The following is a 16,076-nucleotide window of genomic DNA, read 5'->3' on the forward strand; positions in this document are numbered from 1 at the left end:
GGGTCTGAAAACCTACTGTATCCGACAGGTCTCATAATTTTTTCATTGAAAAATATTATTCGTTGTCAAAGCTACGTTGTTTTTCCCGTGGGTCCTTTTTGTTAGAGGTGCGTCGTTCATAAATAGATTGTTTGAGTGCAGAGATTTGAAAGAATTTAATTTTCATGTTAAATCTTTTAATCTTCGAACGGAGCTCTTCATGGACCTTCTAATTACGTTAACGTTCGTTAACCTTTGAAATGGACGACGTGTCATGCAAGCAGAGAAGAGATCAGAGTAAAGGGATTAAATAAACTAGTAGAAAAATCGATTGCGTGGGCAGATTCGATACTCACAGAGAAAAGTGAAGTAGGATGCCGAGTGACAGATGAACTTGATGAACGGTTTCCTCATGGTCTGCCCGATGACGCTGTGAGGCGCGATTATGTACGCCGCGCTGAAGAACGGGAAGAGGACACCGATCCTGACGATATCCACCGCCTGCAGGACCATGTTTTTCCGACGGAAACCCGGCAAGCCCTCGTACCAAATCGATGCGAGGAGCTGCTGCACGTTAGGATGCGCCACGAACTGGAAAATCCAAAGATAATCTAATATCGGTCGACAGTTTCCGGTCATGTCACCGGCAAATTCAACTTATTACGGTTTAATCCGGGAGTTACCGCCGGTCGCGAGACTACCCAACTCCTTCAAGATTTACGCTAACGCGATCAAGCCAATACTCTATGTATGTCTTCGACCACCGAGCTATTTGATTCCCCAAGGAACGATTCGATTGAACTTTCGAATTCGAGATTCCTTCCGACCACCAGGAAATCAAATATTTAACGGTTGCTGGGAACGGAAACGAACAGTATACACGAAGATTGACAGCCATCGTTCGAAGACGTTCCGACAGGTTTTCGACGAGTTTGAAACGTGTTTGTGACGTGTTTGGAAGACGTAGATATAGGTGTTGTTGATGCTCTTCGTGAGGCAGGACGATCGTCTTTCTTGAGCATTTTCTGGCTGATTATTTTCGGAAGTATTTCGTGTCTGTGGCTTTTCTGGAGATTGTTGTTTTTGAACTGTTCTGTGTTTTTTAATTGGCGATTTTTGTTGGCGGTCTTCTGAGGTATGAATTTTTCAAAATAGATAGAGGTACATTAAATTTGGTTGGACGCTTTGTGTTCTTTGGTTAGCGATTTTTCTAGGGATGGATTTATTAGGAATAGTTAGAGATGAATTCCATAGTTTTGGATTATTTTGTGGTCTTTGATTGGGCGATTTTTGTTGGTGATATTTTGAGAAACGACAAGCACTGAAACAACTTCTAGAAATAAATCAAACGCATCGAAAGATTGTGTAAAAAATAGGGAAAAATTGGGCGAGGGTAAGTGAAACGTGATTAAAAATCATGCACAAATGAATGAAGCACGTTGAAAGATCGTGCAACCATAAATCGTACGTCACTGGAAAATCCTATAAAAAGAAATGAAAGGTGTAAAAAAATCTCGTGACAGTATTTTGAATGTGTTAAAAAATCTTGTAGAAATAAATCGAACGCGGCGAAAGTTCGTGCAACGATAAATCGAATGTCACCGGAAAATCGTATAAAAATAAATGGAAGGTGTAAAAAAAAATCTTGTGACAGTATTTTCAATGTGTTAAAAAGTCTTGTAAAAATAAGTCGTAAGCATCGAAAAATTGTGTCGAAATGAATCAAACGTGTCGAAAGATCGTGTGAAAATAAATAGTTGTTAAATAATCGTGCGGTGGTAACTTGAACGCGTTAGAAAATCGTCTGAAACCAGTCTAACATGTCGAAAAATGTATAATTTTCACTGACCTTCTTTTGTCTGAATTTGATAGCGAGCTTGAGACGGTTCAGGTGCATCCTCTCCCCGTGTTCGAACGCGGGTCCCGTAGGATCATGATTCAGGAGGATCTCCAGCTCTTTGGAGCTCCTGGTATGATCCAGCAAGGCAGTGGCAAAGTCCTGGCACTGTCTCCTAAGCTCCTGCAAGCGCAATGTCATCGTGCCATCGAATTAGACGCTGGTGAATAACGTCTGGTCATTCTACAACAACGCGAAGTCACGGGAAACTATCGTTGTTTAAAATACCGCGATTGAAACTTTCACCGGTAGCGGTTCTCTTCTCGAAGGCAGGTGTAACGACGTGAGTTGGAGGTGTCGTTCCCCGGGGATCGATCCGAGTTTTTACTCGAAAACTTCTTTTCTTTTCGATCCTGGAGAACCGCGTTTATTTCTCGGACGGCTTTCGGAAAGTTTCTTGATCGATCGGGCATAAACGACGAAACAAAACAGAAAAAAATGTGATCCGCGAGAAAATTTGATCTTGGATGCAAAGCGCTTGGAAGATTGCACTATTATTTATTCCCCTCCGATACTCGCCGATCACCTGGAAGCTTTACGATCCTGGCAATTTGCTGCGCCTCGGGATTTATTGCCTTCGAAGGGAATTGAAGGGCTCCGAGGGTCGACCCGTTCGACCCTCTGCAATCTACTGACCTTGTGTTCTATACCTATCTTTTTAAAATTGTAGAATTTTTAGGGAAATGTTTACTAAAATAAATAAATTGTCAGAAAATGACTGTACAGCAAACTGGAGCATGCTATTGTTCACCCTATTTTTCACTTTGGGAATTTCTTGCGCTGTAATTGGAAAAGGTGTGCAAATATTTTTTACATGGTAGGATTCTGTAGACTCTGACGAATACAATGGTATATATTTTTTTAGAATTGTGGGCGTACAAACGTGTTTAAAAATTGTTTAAAGAGAGGGCTGTTGAGATTGCATTTTTCTCAAGACTTTGTCTTCGACTTTGGGATTTTTTGTGCTGGAACTACGAAAGATATGCAAATATTTTTACGTGGAACGATTCTGTAGATTCTCCTGAATGCAACGGTACAGTTCTTTGTAGGATTGTGGACGTACAAACGTGTTTAAATCACGTTTCAAGCGAGCACTGTAGAGATTGCATTTCCCTCGGCTGTTGGTCCGTTTATCTTGAAAAATTGTGTTTCGAGGCCGAATATAATTAAACTACGGGTCCAGTAATGCTTAAATAAAAACCTACAGAGCGTATCAATAAAGTTTTGAATTTTTTTTAATTCACTAGGATCCTGACAGGGTGTATTCGCAGAAGCAAAGCGGTTTCACAGCGAATTGATGGAGAAAAGTATTAAAAAAGGTTATAGTATTATGAAGAACTTGTGTTCGAGGGACAGCCGGTTCCATAAAGATGCCAAGATGCTGAAATGGATCATCATTCTGTAAAAACAGGACCACAGTGACGCGAGGGTTGCTTTTTTTCTCCGTTAAAGGTAGAAGACGGACGGACGCTCGGCCTGCCGTAATCTATTCTCGTTAATCGTTTACCGATCCCTCGACATGCTTAATCAATTTGCTATCAGGGATGATTTATTTTTCCGACATCGCGTTTAACCGGTTTGATCTTCGACGTGAAAGTCTCCCCTGATGGACGATGGAATCTTTAAAGCTCTCTATCTCCGGTCTTGTTGATCAACTCGTGTACAGAACGGAGGATAAAGTGGGACGATTTATCTGGAAGAGTCGCTTTGAATGAGAAATCCAGGGGTCGAGGATCATCCTTGCCTGTCTTCGGGGGTTTGCGATGACGAGCGGAATTTTAAAGGTCCTCGATTGCTCTCTTTTAATTTCTGTACAGAACGATCGACCATTTTCTGCTCGGAGAACTACTCTGAAAGGATTATCCACGGTCCAGAGACCGAGGAATCGGCCGAATCTTTGCCTATTGTTTATCTGCAAGGGTTGTGGAGCCGGGTAATCGACTGCACAATTTATTTGCGATTTTCTGGGAGAATTCGTTGGAAGAAAGCGGCGGGGAGATGCTTTATGGACTAAGTGGTTTTCTTTGTACAAGAAGCGATAAATTGAGAGACTTCAGAGGTAAATTTCAGATACAGTAAATCATGGTATAATGTGATTAGAACAATGTCGAAAAAGACTGCGTATGAGTATTTCATGCAACGGTTTTCCAACCCCTCACCCTGGCATTCCCTTTTACACCATTGCGGCTACTATATTCACAAATATTAATTTTTCTCAATTTAAGAAAATTTATTTCCGTATATACATTACAATGTAGGCACAAAGATATTTTACAAGTTCAATACTATTTTCAAAAAATTGTCCGTAGACGATGCTCCTTTTTGTCACCTTGGACTAAACCCGTTACTTCAGCAGTTACTGTGTTCACAAATATTATTTTTTAATTAAACTTTTAGGAAACTTACTCCAATACATACTAAATAAGTTTAATAATATTTTTAAAAAATTGCCTGAAGATAATAATCTCTGTTAATCAGTCACCCTGATTTTCACCCTTCGCTTCATTAAATGCTGTGTCTACAAACCTCAACATTTCTCTATGAAACTTCAAGGTCACTCACTCTATGATATATGTAGGTACTATAACTAAACAATGGATTTTATGCAATCATAACAAAAATGAATGGGTGAAACTTAAATCATTAAAAAAATGTAAAAATATGGCAGGTTATTTTCAAGCAGTTAAAATTATTTACATAAGAAATCAATTTTTATTTACTAGCATTTTCTTGCAAGCTATGTCCAAACAGTTTATTTTGCATAAAAACTATAAGTTAACTCAAGAATCATCCCAGGTAAGGTCGAACAAAAATTTACTAGAGATTGAAACGTCATAATGCATAGAACCCCGAATAAGAAGAAGCATCGCATAGCGAACGATTCCGCTGGGCTGTCGATTTCACCCGTGGCTCAATTTGTTTCTCGCGGTCGACTTTGTTGATCTAAGGCGTCGGGCGAACGCGCTCTTTGTTAATCCCGCGTAAACAAAAGGCGCACACGTGGATCCCGCTCGAAAAACGTTTCTCGAAATACGACGATTGTCTTACGCTGCGGTTGCGGGGTCCGTCGAACGTGTCACAGAGAGACACTGTCCGACGTCTTCGCGGTAATACGGCGATATTTAACGTCTCGTTAAGCTTCTGTGGTTGCGAGAAGTACGCGGCCACTCCGTGATATTAGCAAAACATCCCTGTGGCCGTACCGTGTATCGCTTTGATGTAAATATTTGATTTGGCAACGAGCCGTGGCCTCGTTCCGATGTTTCACACGACCGTTTCTTCCCTGTCTCACCTGGAGATCGGCCCATTTATCCAGAACTGGAAGAGATATGCGAAAGAATGGGTCTGGCAAACAATATTTAATGTATCCGATTTTTTGGACGTCGCCGGTGACCGCAATTGAAAAATTCGAAAAGAAAATCCTCGGTTCTTGTTGTATGTACTATCGTATTTTAAAAGGTTTTAACTTTTACGGGAAATTGTGCTGCAGTTTCTTGAGGTACGATATTTGTAACAAGGTTCAAGTAAAATTGTCTTGTAAAAATTCATTTCGTCAGAAATAGGAGATTTTGTAGAATTTCAGAAATGTGGGTGAAAGTAGTCGAGGCACACGGATCGATCGCGCGAAATCATAAATCCAGATAGTCGAACGCAGAAGCCCGAGTCGATGGTGCTTTAAATAACGAATAAAAGGAGCTCCCGATTTTCAAAGCTCAGCGAGTTTTCTGCAGGATGTCTGGAACGTATCCGGATGGCAAGACTACATCTTTCTCCGGCAGAAGCGCAGAATAAATGACCAGTATATTTGGAAAGACGGAAGAAAGGCCTATGGCGTTTCAGTCGGTCGCTTTTACCAGGGGATTCTCAAAGACACGAATGTCTCTCTTTCATTCCTTTTTAATACCTTTGGGGGAAACCGTTGCGTCTCGGGAAATGCTCTTTTTCCAGTGAATCGACGCGATTCGTTTTCAATGCGGTCCAGAGACAACTGAATTCTTTTCGCAGCGAAGCGGAAACAATGTCTCTAATTTTTCGTAACACAAAAATGAATTCCTGTACCCACAGACAGAAAACGTATATATAATACAGTACCTCTATAATCATTTATAAAAATCAAACACTGTTACGAAACACGTGCGAAGTTGAGAATAGTGAAATAATACTTACGCGTACACCATTAATTATTTTTCGCAATAGAATTATCCAAAGCCATAAGGAAATGAAGAATCCAAAGCAATAAGATAATGAAGAATCTAAAAAATCCTACATAAACCTAAACATTTATTTTTGGTGTTTAGTTGATCCCTAAAAAGTGCGAATCAGTGTGTACATAGTTATAACAATGCATTCTTCTTCATTGAAGTGAAGCAGAATTATTTATCAAAGGGTGTAACCTGATAAGGAGGTCAAAAGTGCCCCCAAACCGAATTGAATTTGCAATATGCCATTCGATAGTTTATCCAAAGAAAATACTTTGTGCCAATTTTCAACCGCATACGTCGACAGGGGGGGGGGGGGGGGTAGTGATGAGGTGACAGAGACAATCAGGTTTTTCCGTAATTTCTCTTATCCCCTAAAACTAATACTAAGTTCATATTTTTACAGTTTTAGCATCTCGATATGGTTGTCAACATATAATTTTTTTAGATTTTTCAACGTGGAGGAATTTTAGCGAACGAAGTAGAACGGAAATCACTCTCAAGGGGGATGAATAAATGAAAATATCGTTACCACAGCCCTTCCGAACGTCCCGGGTCTTTACTCGAAATTCTCCGCCATGTTCGTTTCGTTTCGAGGATCTACAGCTGGATCTAGGATCCAGAAGGAAGCACTCGGACCGAGAAAGAGAGAAAAGTAGGACGAGCACCGAGACTTCGAAGTTCAGGGGTTGTTTTATATTTTCCTCCGATGGGTTAGCAGACACTTTTTCGAACCGGGATCACGTTCCTCCGAGCAAATTGAATTTCGCGGTATGTTTTCCGGCGTCACCGGGATTACTTCCGGCGGAGTTATCGTTACCAACCACGAAACGTGTGCTGGATAGACTGAAATCCTACGAAGTCCCCTAATTGACCAAAGATGTTCTCCCAAAAGAGGTCAGACCACCTTGAGAACTCTAAGAACTTTTGTTGGTTACTCGACTATGTTTTGGTGATCATCTTGCTATTTGTTGGTGCCATAATTTCTAAATCTTGAAGTAATATGTCCTCCCATACCTTTCTTTATACTTTGCTCAACTAAAGCAGGGCAAAGTATGGCAGTAAAAAAAATTATATAATATTCTAGAAACATGTAGGAGTATTCAAGAGTTTTCTGGAATTTCTTAAATCACAGGAACCCAAGGGAAAAAATTTCAAAGCCTCAGACGATTGAGGACGTAGAAGACGTCAATGAAAATAGAGTTGCAGACAGAGGGTTGATTTAAACGTTTCTAAGGGATGACGACAAAAGAGAAGCATAGCTCTCTGTCATTATTTGAATTGTACATTCAAATCGTATATAAAATATATTTAATTGATTAAGCTATGTTTATTTGAATCCTCCTGTACAGATACCATACATTGATATATTAGCGAGCATGTTGTTCGCATGCAAACAACGATCACGGAGGGTAAATCAATAATTTTTTTGGATTTTTGCCAGACAATGGAACCCGAGAAGGCTCTTAAAAAGAGGCATCAGAAAGGAGCAGCGGCCAGCGTGTCGCGAATAGGCCGTCCGATGATTTATTCTTGTATAAATCAGAAGTTACTGCAGCCCACCAGGTGAAAGGTTAGAAGGCTCCGGTAGTCTGAGGGTGGAACTTAATATTCGAGGCGGTTTCTTGGTCTTCGACCCCTCCCCGTTGCCAACAAAATGAACTTTTCAACTGGAATAACAGAAGAGTTGTGTCTCTCGAAATATTTATGGAGCCACCACTGCGGCCGAGAAGTTTTCTCGTGTTTAAATAGTATTAAACAGAAGCACCTCGTTTAATTGAACCTGTGGATCAATTGTGGAATCACATTGCGGAGTTTATAACTTATTGTAAAAGGAAAAATCTGAAATCCGTCATTTTAACAGGCTCGATCAGTTTTTTCGTTAACAACCGAGTTTTTATTCGAGCTCTCACCTGGTACTCGCATTTGAACTCGTGCTCGAGGAACGAAAGCCTTCGAAGTTCCCAGGAAAGTTCGAACGCGGTCAGAATCGGGTCCTTCGAGGATAAAGCGATCAAGGACGGCGAAGCCAGCGCCCTGTAGGCGTTGATTCGGCTTCTGGAATGCTTCAGGGAATCGTCCTTTCTGGACGTCACGCATTCGTCGCACCTGCCAATGACAGAAACAAAAATAAACTTCGGTACACTCGCCACTTCCCCACCGATAACTGCACGTCACGTCAGTTATCGAACCTATCTCCTCTCCACCGGCAGCTCAATTTTAACTCTCCTACCTCCGTGCTATTCCATATTTCATATTTTATGTTTTACATTTTATTTCGTGTTTCATAACTTCACGTTTTACTTGCTGATTTTATTTTATATCTTATATCTCACATTTTTCTTGGCAATTTTGTGCTTCGTACTTCATACATCACATATCACACATCGCACGTCATACTTTATATATTTTCCATTGAATTCCGTCACTTTTACTTTCTATTATAGATTTTATACTGTAGATTTTATTTCATAATTTACACTTTATTTTAGACATTATTTTATATTTTCTACTTTATACTGTAGACTTTGTTTTATCTTTCCCGATTTGTATTTTATACTTTATTTAATATTCTATAATCGATACTTCATTTTAGACATTATCCTATATGTTATTTTAGATTTTTTTATTTTATGCTGTAGACTTCATTTTCTAATTTACACTTTATTTTAGACATTATTTTATATTTTCTACTTTATAATGTTGACTTCGATTTATCTTTCCTATTTTATACTTCATGAAATATTTCATAATCGATACGTCATTTTAAACATTATTCTATATGTTATTTTAGATTTTTTTATTTTATACTGTAAACTTAATTTTATTTTTCCTTTTGTATACTTTAGACTTTAATAGTTTCTACTTTACATTGTATTGTCTATTATATATTTTGTTCTTCAAATTTTATAATTTATTGTGGCTCTATTACTGCATTTTTATACAGACATGTTCATGTCATTAGATACCTAATTACTAGAATGTTGAGCATTTTATAAATTCCAATAGCCGTCGATCATTTTATAGACATTAAAATAGGGGGAACATTTGTATGTAGACAAAAGAATTCCTAGTGACAAGATAAAATAGAGTTGCTATTAATGTTTGTTAATGCAATTTTTTCTTGTATTTTGCAAGTTTATAAATGCTACTAACCATTTGTTCCACATGCCAGAATCATTTAAGTACATTTTCTTATACACCACAATTTAGATAAATTTTAATACAGTTTTTCAATAAGTCTTTAATGAAGGTGTTTTTCAAAAAGTGTTTAATAAAAACGTTCTCTAAAAAGTCTTTACTGAAGACTCTCCTCAAAAAGGTTTTAGTAAAGATTCTCTATAAAATGTCTTTACTAAAGATTTCATTTGAGAGTCTTTCATAAAGACTTTCATGAAGACTCATTAATGAAAACTCTCCTAGTTTCCACATGATGCGTTTAATTAATTTTTGCTGGTTTAAGTGAAGACCGCGACTGATTATAATAATAATGAGCAATCTCGTTGAGGGTATAGGTTTATCGTATGCGACAAATCCTATAATTTAATTCGCGGGGTGAAATTTCAGCGTGATAGGGTAGCTCTCTCTCTCGCAGTGCATCTACCCTAACTTAATTAGTTTACGCGGGGGCTGCTCCGAAGATTGCAAGGGCAAGGTGCTAAACCAGGTCGGGGGAATTAATCGGACTGAAATGGTATATCTAACGAGCGATTGTAGCCCTCCACGCCTACGCTTCCCTTGCTTTATTTATGGGTATAATTCCACCGTTCGTAAAATACGTAGTTAAAGTACAAAATTTATCTGCCCGTCCGTGTGGCGGCGTTGAAAAACAATGGGAGACATTTTCCAACAATACAACACCGTTTTTAATTAACCTTCTGCAATTTAAAGGGCTCTTCTTTCTTGAGCCCTTTAAATTTTATCCTTCCTTCAATATTATACTTTTATAGCACTTTTTCATTTTTGTTGAGAATTTAATCAGAATAGCTCCAACTGAAGTGTTCAGACTTTTGTATTTTGATTTTTAATGCTGTTTCTTGCAATTTCCTTCTACCTTGAGCCCTTGCAATTTTATCTTTCGTTCAAGCTTTTAAGAAGATTTTTGTGGGTTAAGTTACCAATTTTATTATGATTTTTTATGCGGCGGATTATTATTTCTTTGATTTTGACGTTTGAATGAACGACGCATAATTCATTTTTAGATTTAACATATTGATTGTCAAACGAAAACTTACAAAAGTTCTGTGTAATCAAAATAATTTATTCCAGGTAATAAGAATGAAGAAGTCTATCATAGTCTGCGAAGCATTGACTGGCAAAATCGAATCTGTTCATTCGTTTAATAATACGTACTTGGATAAAAGAATTTATTCAATCATTTTCCATTTTCTCTATAATTTCTTTTAAATATACTTTTTAATATATGATGAATAAACTTTTAAATATATGAAACCGGTTAGCAAACCGGTGGTGGTAGGTTTAGAATTAATCGGTGTGTCCGGATAATTAATTTAGAGATAACAAAAAAAGAATATTGTGAACTAAAACAGGCGAGGCGCAATAAATTTCAGTAGATAAAGATCGCTCACCCACAACGGACATCGTGAGGCATAGGTAGAGTCGATCCGCGATCCAGGAGGATCTTAATAATCTCGTAATTGTCCCTATGAGCGGACAAAATTAGGGGTGTGATGTCAGGCGTGAAGGTGGCTGTGTCTGGCGGCACGGCTTCCCAACTCTGAAAGGGCCAAGCATAATTTCCTTTTACGTACACTGCGAGCGATATTGCCAGCCGTTCACAGGTCAAAGCCATTAACCAGCTCCATAGTTTGTTGATATTTTACTTCTAGATCCCTAGATCAATCCCTAACTTTAACCATTTCACACAAAGAGCCATTACCCGGTCAAGCCGGACTCGTGACGAAATTCCAAACACAAGTAAGTACGAATATTATTTCTTTCCCGTAAGTCAATAACAATATTTAAGGCCAACAAAAATTCTGTACTCCTGTTAGCGATATTTAAGCATTGAAGCAAATATAGACACATGTTAGATATAAATTTTAATCTTTTCTCCTAAAATATTATTGGTGACAAAGAAAACATGTTAATCATTGCAACAGTAAACAAAACTTATGCAACAAGCTTTTTAAGAGTTAGAGCTCAACACCACTGAACGATAAGAATTGAAAGAACTTTTCTGAATGGATTTGAAACATAAAGTAGTGACAGAACTGGAATGAAAAATTGAAAATTTCAGCCAAACGATTAAGTAAACGGAATCAATAATACTGAATGAATATTCGATTGGATGAGTGAATAAATGAACGATGGTGCAAGGTACCACCAGCAATAATTATGAAACAGAATTTCACACCCAGAAGGTTGCAACCATCTGTCCATAAATGAAGGTGTGTAGTTTCATCAATGCTCGACGCTTTTTATATTGTGCAGTTAATCGATTTGGCAAATGAGCGGCTCGCATTGCCTCAAACAAATTTTTTCTCGCTTTGAGACGGACGAATAATTGTGAGACAACGAATTAAAAAAAAAACAGCACGGTCCCGTTTTCGGTGCCAATTGAATTGGCATGCGAAGCGGAACGCGCTACCATTCGGGGTCAGCCGGTTTGGCGCTCCGAGCACAAAGGATTAAAATTTATCCGTTGCGAACACACGACGCGACGCGTCGGCTCTCGATAATTATTTTGAATCGAAATACCATCGGCTGAGCTGCTAACACGATGGCCATTAAGTCTGCAAAAAAACGAATCCTGCGTTTATCTTGACAAATTGTTTGCTTTCAGTCTATTGTATATTTAGTCTTTCCCATCTAGAAATTGTACCTGACAGGATTCCGGCAAGCAAACTGTTTATGTTTCCTGAAAACTACAATTTTGAAAATGAAGTCACGTGGTAAGGAATTTATTATTAATATCCAAACGTGTCGAAATATTCTTCTGGATCTGGTAACTGGTTTTAGAGCAATTTTAAAAACAAAACCGCGAACATGTCTACAATTTTTCCAATCTGATCGCTCATATATTTCCTTTGTTGAATGGTAAATGATTTGTTCCTATAATACGTATATAGAAATTGGAACCTAAGAGAATGTTGATAACCAAATTGCAGATTCATATGCGATTGTAGAATATTAAAAATAAATTCGAACATTTCTAAGAATCCTGATATTAAATAGAAATATTAAATTAAATATTATCTGTGAGCGTATAAATATTCACAGTCCGGTAATAAATCTAAAAATTCTTCGTAATGTTAACATCAAAGTAGGGCACAGCATCCGCTTAAAACGAATAACGGAAAAAATTGTCGGACCAAGTATAGACGAATGAAATGTTCAAGACAACTCGAAAACCGGGAACGTCGTTAACGAGAAGCTTTATATTTCGCGAGGCCAATGCAACAAACATCTCGTCGGGCCGGAGGTCGGTTCCAACAATTATTCCCGAAGTTCCGCGTAAGCTGATTCCCAGCGAAAGCCGATTAAATTAAACCCATCGAATCCCGAGTCGCTTTACGCCTTGGTTCTTTATTTTTTTTTTTTTTTTTCTTCAATTCCCCACGTCCACTCTGAATGCCAACTCTCGGACACGTTTCCAAGCTTTGCCGAAGATGAGACCGGCTCGCTATTCCACCGGGTTTGGTCCACGTTTCTCGAAACCTCCAACTTTTTCCCCGATTAAGAAGTTACCAATTAAAACGACCGGACAGGGACCTTAACTTCTGCAATTTTTTATTTAGAAACCCGTGAACCTACATGGAAAATTCTTTTCGCGTTCGGAAGAGTGTACTTTCAAGAAGTTTTTGTTTACAAATATTTAGAATTGGTGGAGATAAGACAATTTTATTGGAGGTCCCTGTTGGCAAAGTTACTCTCGAGTTGAAAAGACCTAAATTCTACAATTTTTTGTTTGAAAACCCGTGAACCTACAAGGAAAATTCTTATTGCGTTCGAAAGAATGCACCTTCAAGAATTTCTCAAAAAATTATTGTGTAGGAATATTGAGAATTGTGTAATATGCAATATACGCTACACCTCCCAAAAGTTGCATAATTTTCTGGCTATCCACATCATAGTCAAGCAGGAATTCCGATAAGCAAAAAGAGATTGGGACGAACGCAATCGCGTCGTAATTACGAGTCCTGTCCGCCGCTGAACTGGCTGAATCGGTGCCCGAATAAAGGGAAACAGATGCTGAAGAGATAACGTGGACAAGGGTAATCGCTTAACATCTGTGCAATTTGCGAAGGCGACTAACGTGACGCTCCCCGTTCCTGTGAAGGGTCTCTTCGTGTTCCAAAAGGACCTCCACCGCCTCGACGAACTGCTCGGAGATGGCATGAAGAAGCGCGTCCTTGGTGTCGACCTTGTGCTCCAGCAACAGCTCCAGCATCTCCAGGTTTTCGTTATCGATCGCCATCAGAAGGGCCGACCGTCCCAGAGGATCCACGCAATTGATGTTCATTTCGGTCTCCTGCGCGCCCTGCAGCATCCTGAAACAATCAGTTTATGATCATTGGCAATCATCGTTTCGTTAGCACCTGATAATCTAACCTCAGAGGCCTCTGGACACTGTGAACCATCTGATGAACCGCTAATCTATTCACGAGAGAGGAATGATTTATCCTTCGTAGACGAAGAATGTTTATATTCTGCAATTTTTCATTTGAAAACGAATGAACCTACAAGGATAATTCCTTTCATGATCGAAAGAGTGTGCTTTCAAGATAATTTCATAAAATTTTTGTTTAGGAATATTTAGAATTGACGGAGGTATAACCATTTTATTGGAGATCCTTTTTGGTGCAGTTACACCCAAGGTAAAAAGAGCAAAAATGCCGTAAATTCTGCAATTTTTCATTTAGAAACTAGTAAACCTGCAAGAATAATTCCTTTCATGATCGAAAGAGTGTACTTTCAAGATAATTTCATAAAAATTTTGTTTAGGAATATTTAGAATTGACGGAGGTATAAACATTTTATTGGAGGTCCTTTTTAGTGAAGTTACTCGGAGGTCTCTGGACACTATGAACAATCTGTTGCACCGATAATTATTAGTAGACGAAGAATGTTTCTATTGCGAAAAATATTCTATTTTGCTTTTGAATTTTTGTATCAAACGATTGCATCACTTCATTTATTATAGTATTTTGTGTACACTTTATTCGTAGAAGGAACTATAATGAAACAGAATCAAAAACTTGATTAGATATTGAACGTTTATGCAACTACACGTTGACGCGGGCTTATCGAAATTGTAATCGAGAAAAAATTTCTTCACCCTATTACCGAAGGTCCTATCACGTTGCAAAGAAGATAAAAACCTCATTAAACTTTGTAAATCCTGACATTGTGCCGCGTTTTGCATCAAGAGAGTGTCATAAATGCGCAAAATCCTCAGTCTGTGAATAACTCACGAGACATACTCTCTAAGTAATTAGCGACTATAATTTCAGTAATCACCTCAGTGATTAAATTTTACTGGTTTCTGTATACACGGTTTTCAGGATTACGAGGAACATGCAACATTGTAAAAAATAAGCATATGAAGTTGTATGGACTGTTCAGTAATTAGTAGCACAACCAGGGGAGATACGATTCCACGAACAAAACCAAGTGGAAATGTGGGACACTGTTTTACTGGCTAGTTAATGTGTGAAGCCAATACCTACTACTTATGCTTGCTGATTCTGTTGTCCATGTAGCAGTGCAGTGATACCTTCAAATTATGAATTCGCTAAACGTTGAAAAGAATTGTATCCTGTTCGAGAAAGTCGAAGTGTCCAAGCATAGTCAGACATAAAAACAAAGTTCTCGAAGACAAGGCATCGAAGAATAATTCAAGATAGAATTAATTGAAAAACGATTTATTCATTTATTTCTGGTTGAATGTAAGTTAGTGATCAATTGATCAGTAAAAAATCAATGAAAGTCACTTTTAATAATTGAAAATGTGTAACATTTCCCACACTAAATCTATCATTACAAAAATTGCAGGCTGTTCTCGGGAATCTAACGAAACTTTCTATCGGGCTAAAATTGAAAAGAGACTATCGGAATGAACATCCAGCAGTGAAATTTATTTTGGCAAGCAAAACTCGAGCTCGATGTTCGGGGCGAAGTGTTCAGGGGCTTCCTAATCTCAAAGAATATGGCACACGGCTGCAAATCTGGTAGCTTATTGCATCGGGGATCGGTCCGCGCGGATTTTGTCAGGGGGCGACGCTAGTTCCAGTATTATTCCCCGGTACGAGGCCGACAAATCGGCTTGGCAAACGTATTTCGGCCCGCGAGAGACCCGAGCCAAATGAGAATTCCACGGCCGTTGAAAGTTTCCCGTGAATCGCAATCGGTATTAATTGCGTCAGGAGCACCTAGCCGGTAAGAATTCCTGGAAGTTTCGGAACCGCTCGGATCGCTCGTTGGATAATTAGATCCTTTGTCGACGCGCTACTGGGACATCCGCCGCGCCTTTGACCTTCTCCCGCGGGATTTCTCGTCCTCTTTAACTCATGCCAGATATACACCGCCGTTCAAAAGTTGCCAGCTAGCTCCAATTACTCGCCAATACATCGGATAAATTAATATTATCGGACGATAACCATCATCCCCTCCTCTAACAAATACACATCTACCTTAGAAACATTACATTTAGTAAAACTGTCGAATAAATCTCAAAATCGCGAGCCACAACCACATTACAATTTTTCTTTATGATTGCCAAAGATAGAAGGTCTGTTCTATCATATGGTGCTATTTTTTATTATTTTCGAAATAAATTTAAAAAAGATCGAAAAGGTTGGTTCCAGTGGTTATGTTATGAAAAAAATATCGTTATATTCAAACTAGTTTGCAGAATCGTCCAAAACAAGAATCATTCACTTAGCTCTCACTGTTTGACCAGAAAAAATACTTAACATTGAAATACATAGACTGTCGATTTTCATGCGGAATAAAAATTGTTTGCAACAATTGCAAGA

General features: G+C 38.5%; 1 protein-coding gene across 1 annotated transcript in view; it reads right to left on the reverse strand.

Moving 5' to 3' along the window:
- Trpgamma (Transient receptor potential cation channel gamma) overlaps positions 1-16,076 on the reverse strand; it is a 48,868-nt gene that overhangs the window by 16,098 nt on the left and 16,694 nt on the right. The window contains exons 3-7 of the mRNA XM_076785389.1: positions 13,355-13,589; positions 10,665-10,813; positions 7,989-8,184; positions 1,829-1,999; positions 336-570 (exon numbers count right to left, since the gene is read on the reverse strand). Of these exons, the coding sequence (XP_076641504.1) occupies positions 336-570; positions 1,829-1,999; positions 7,989-8,184; positions 10,665-10,813; positions 13,355-13,589 (986 nt within the window). The remainder of the gene's footprint in view (positions 1-335; positions 571-1,828; positions 2,000-7,988; positions 8,185-10,664; positions 10,814-13,354; positions 13,590-16,076) is intronic.

The sequence above is a fragment of the Halictus rubicundus genome, chromosome 3, assembly GCF_050948215.1.
Source record: "Halictus rubicundus isolate RS-2024b chromosome 3, iyHalRubi1_principal, whole genome shotgun sequence".
In the NCBI taxonomy this organism is placed as follows: Eukaryota; Metazoa; Arthropoda; class Insecta; order Hymenoptera; family Halictidae; genus Halictus; species Halictus rubicundus.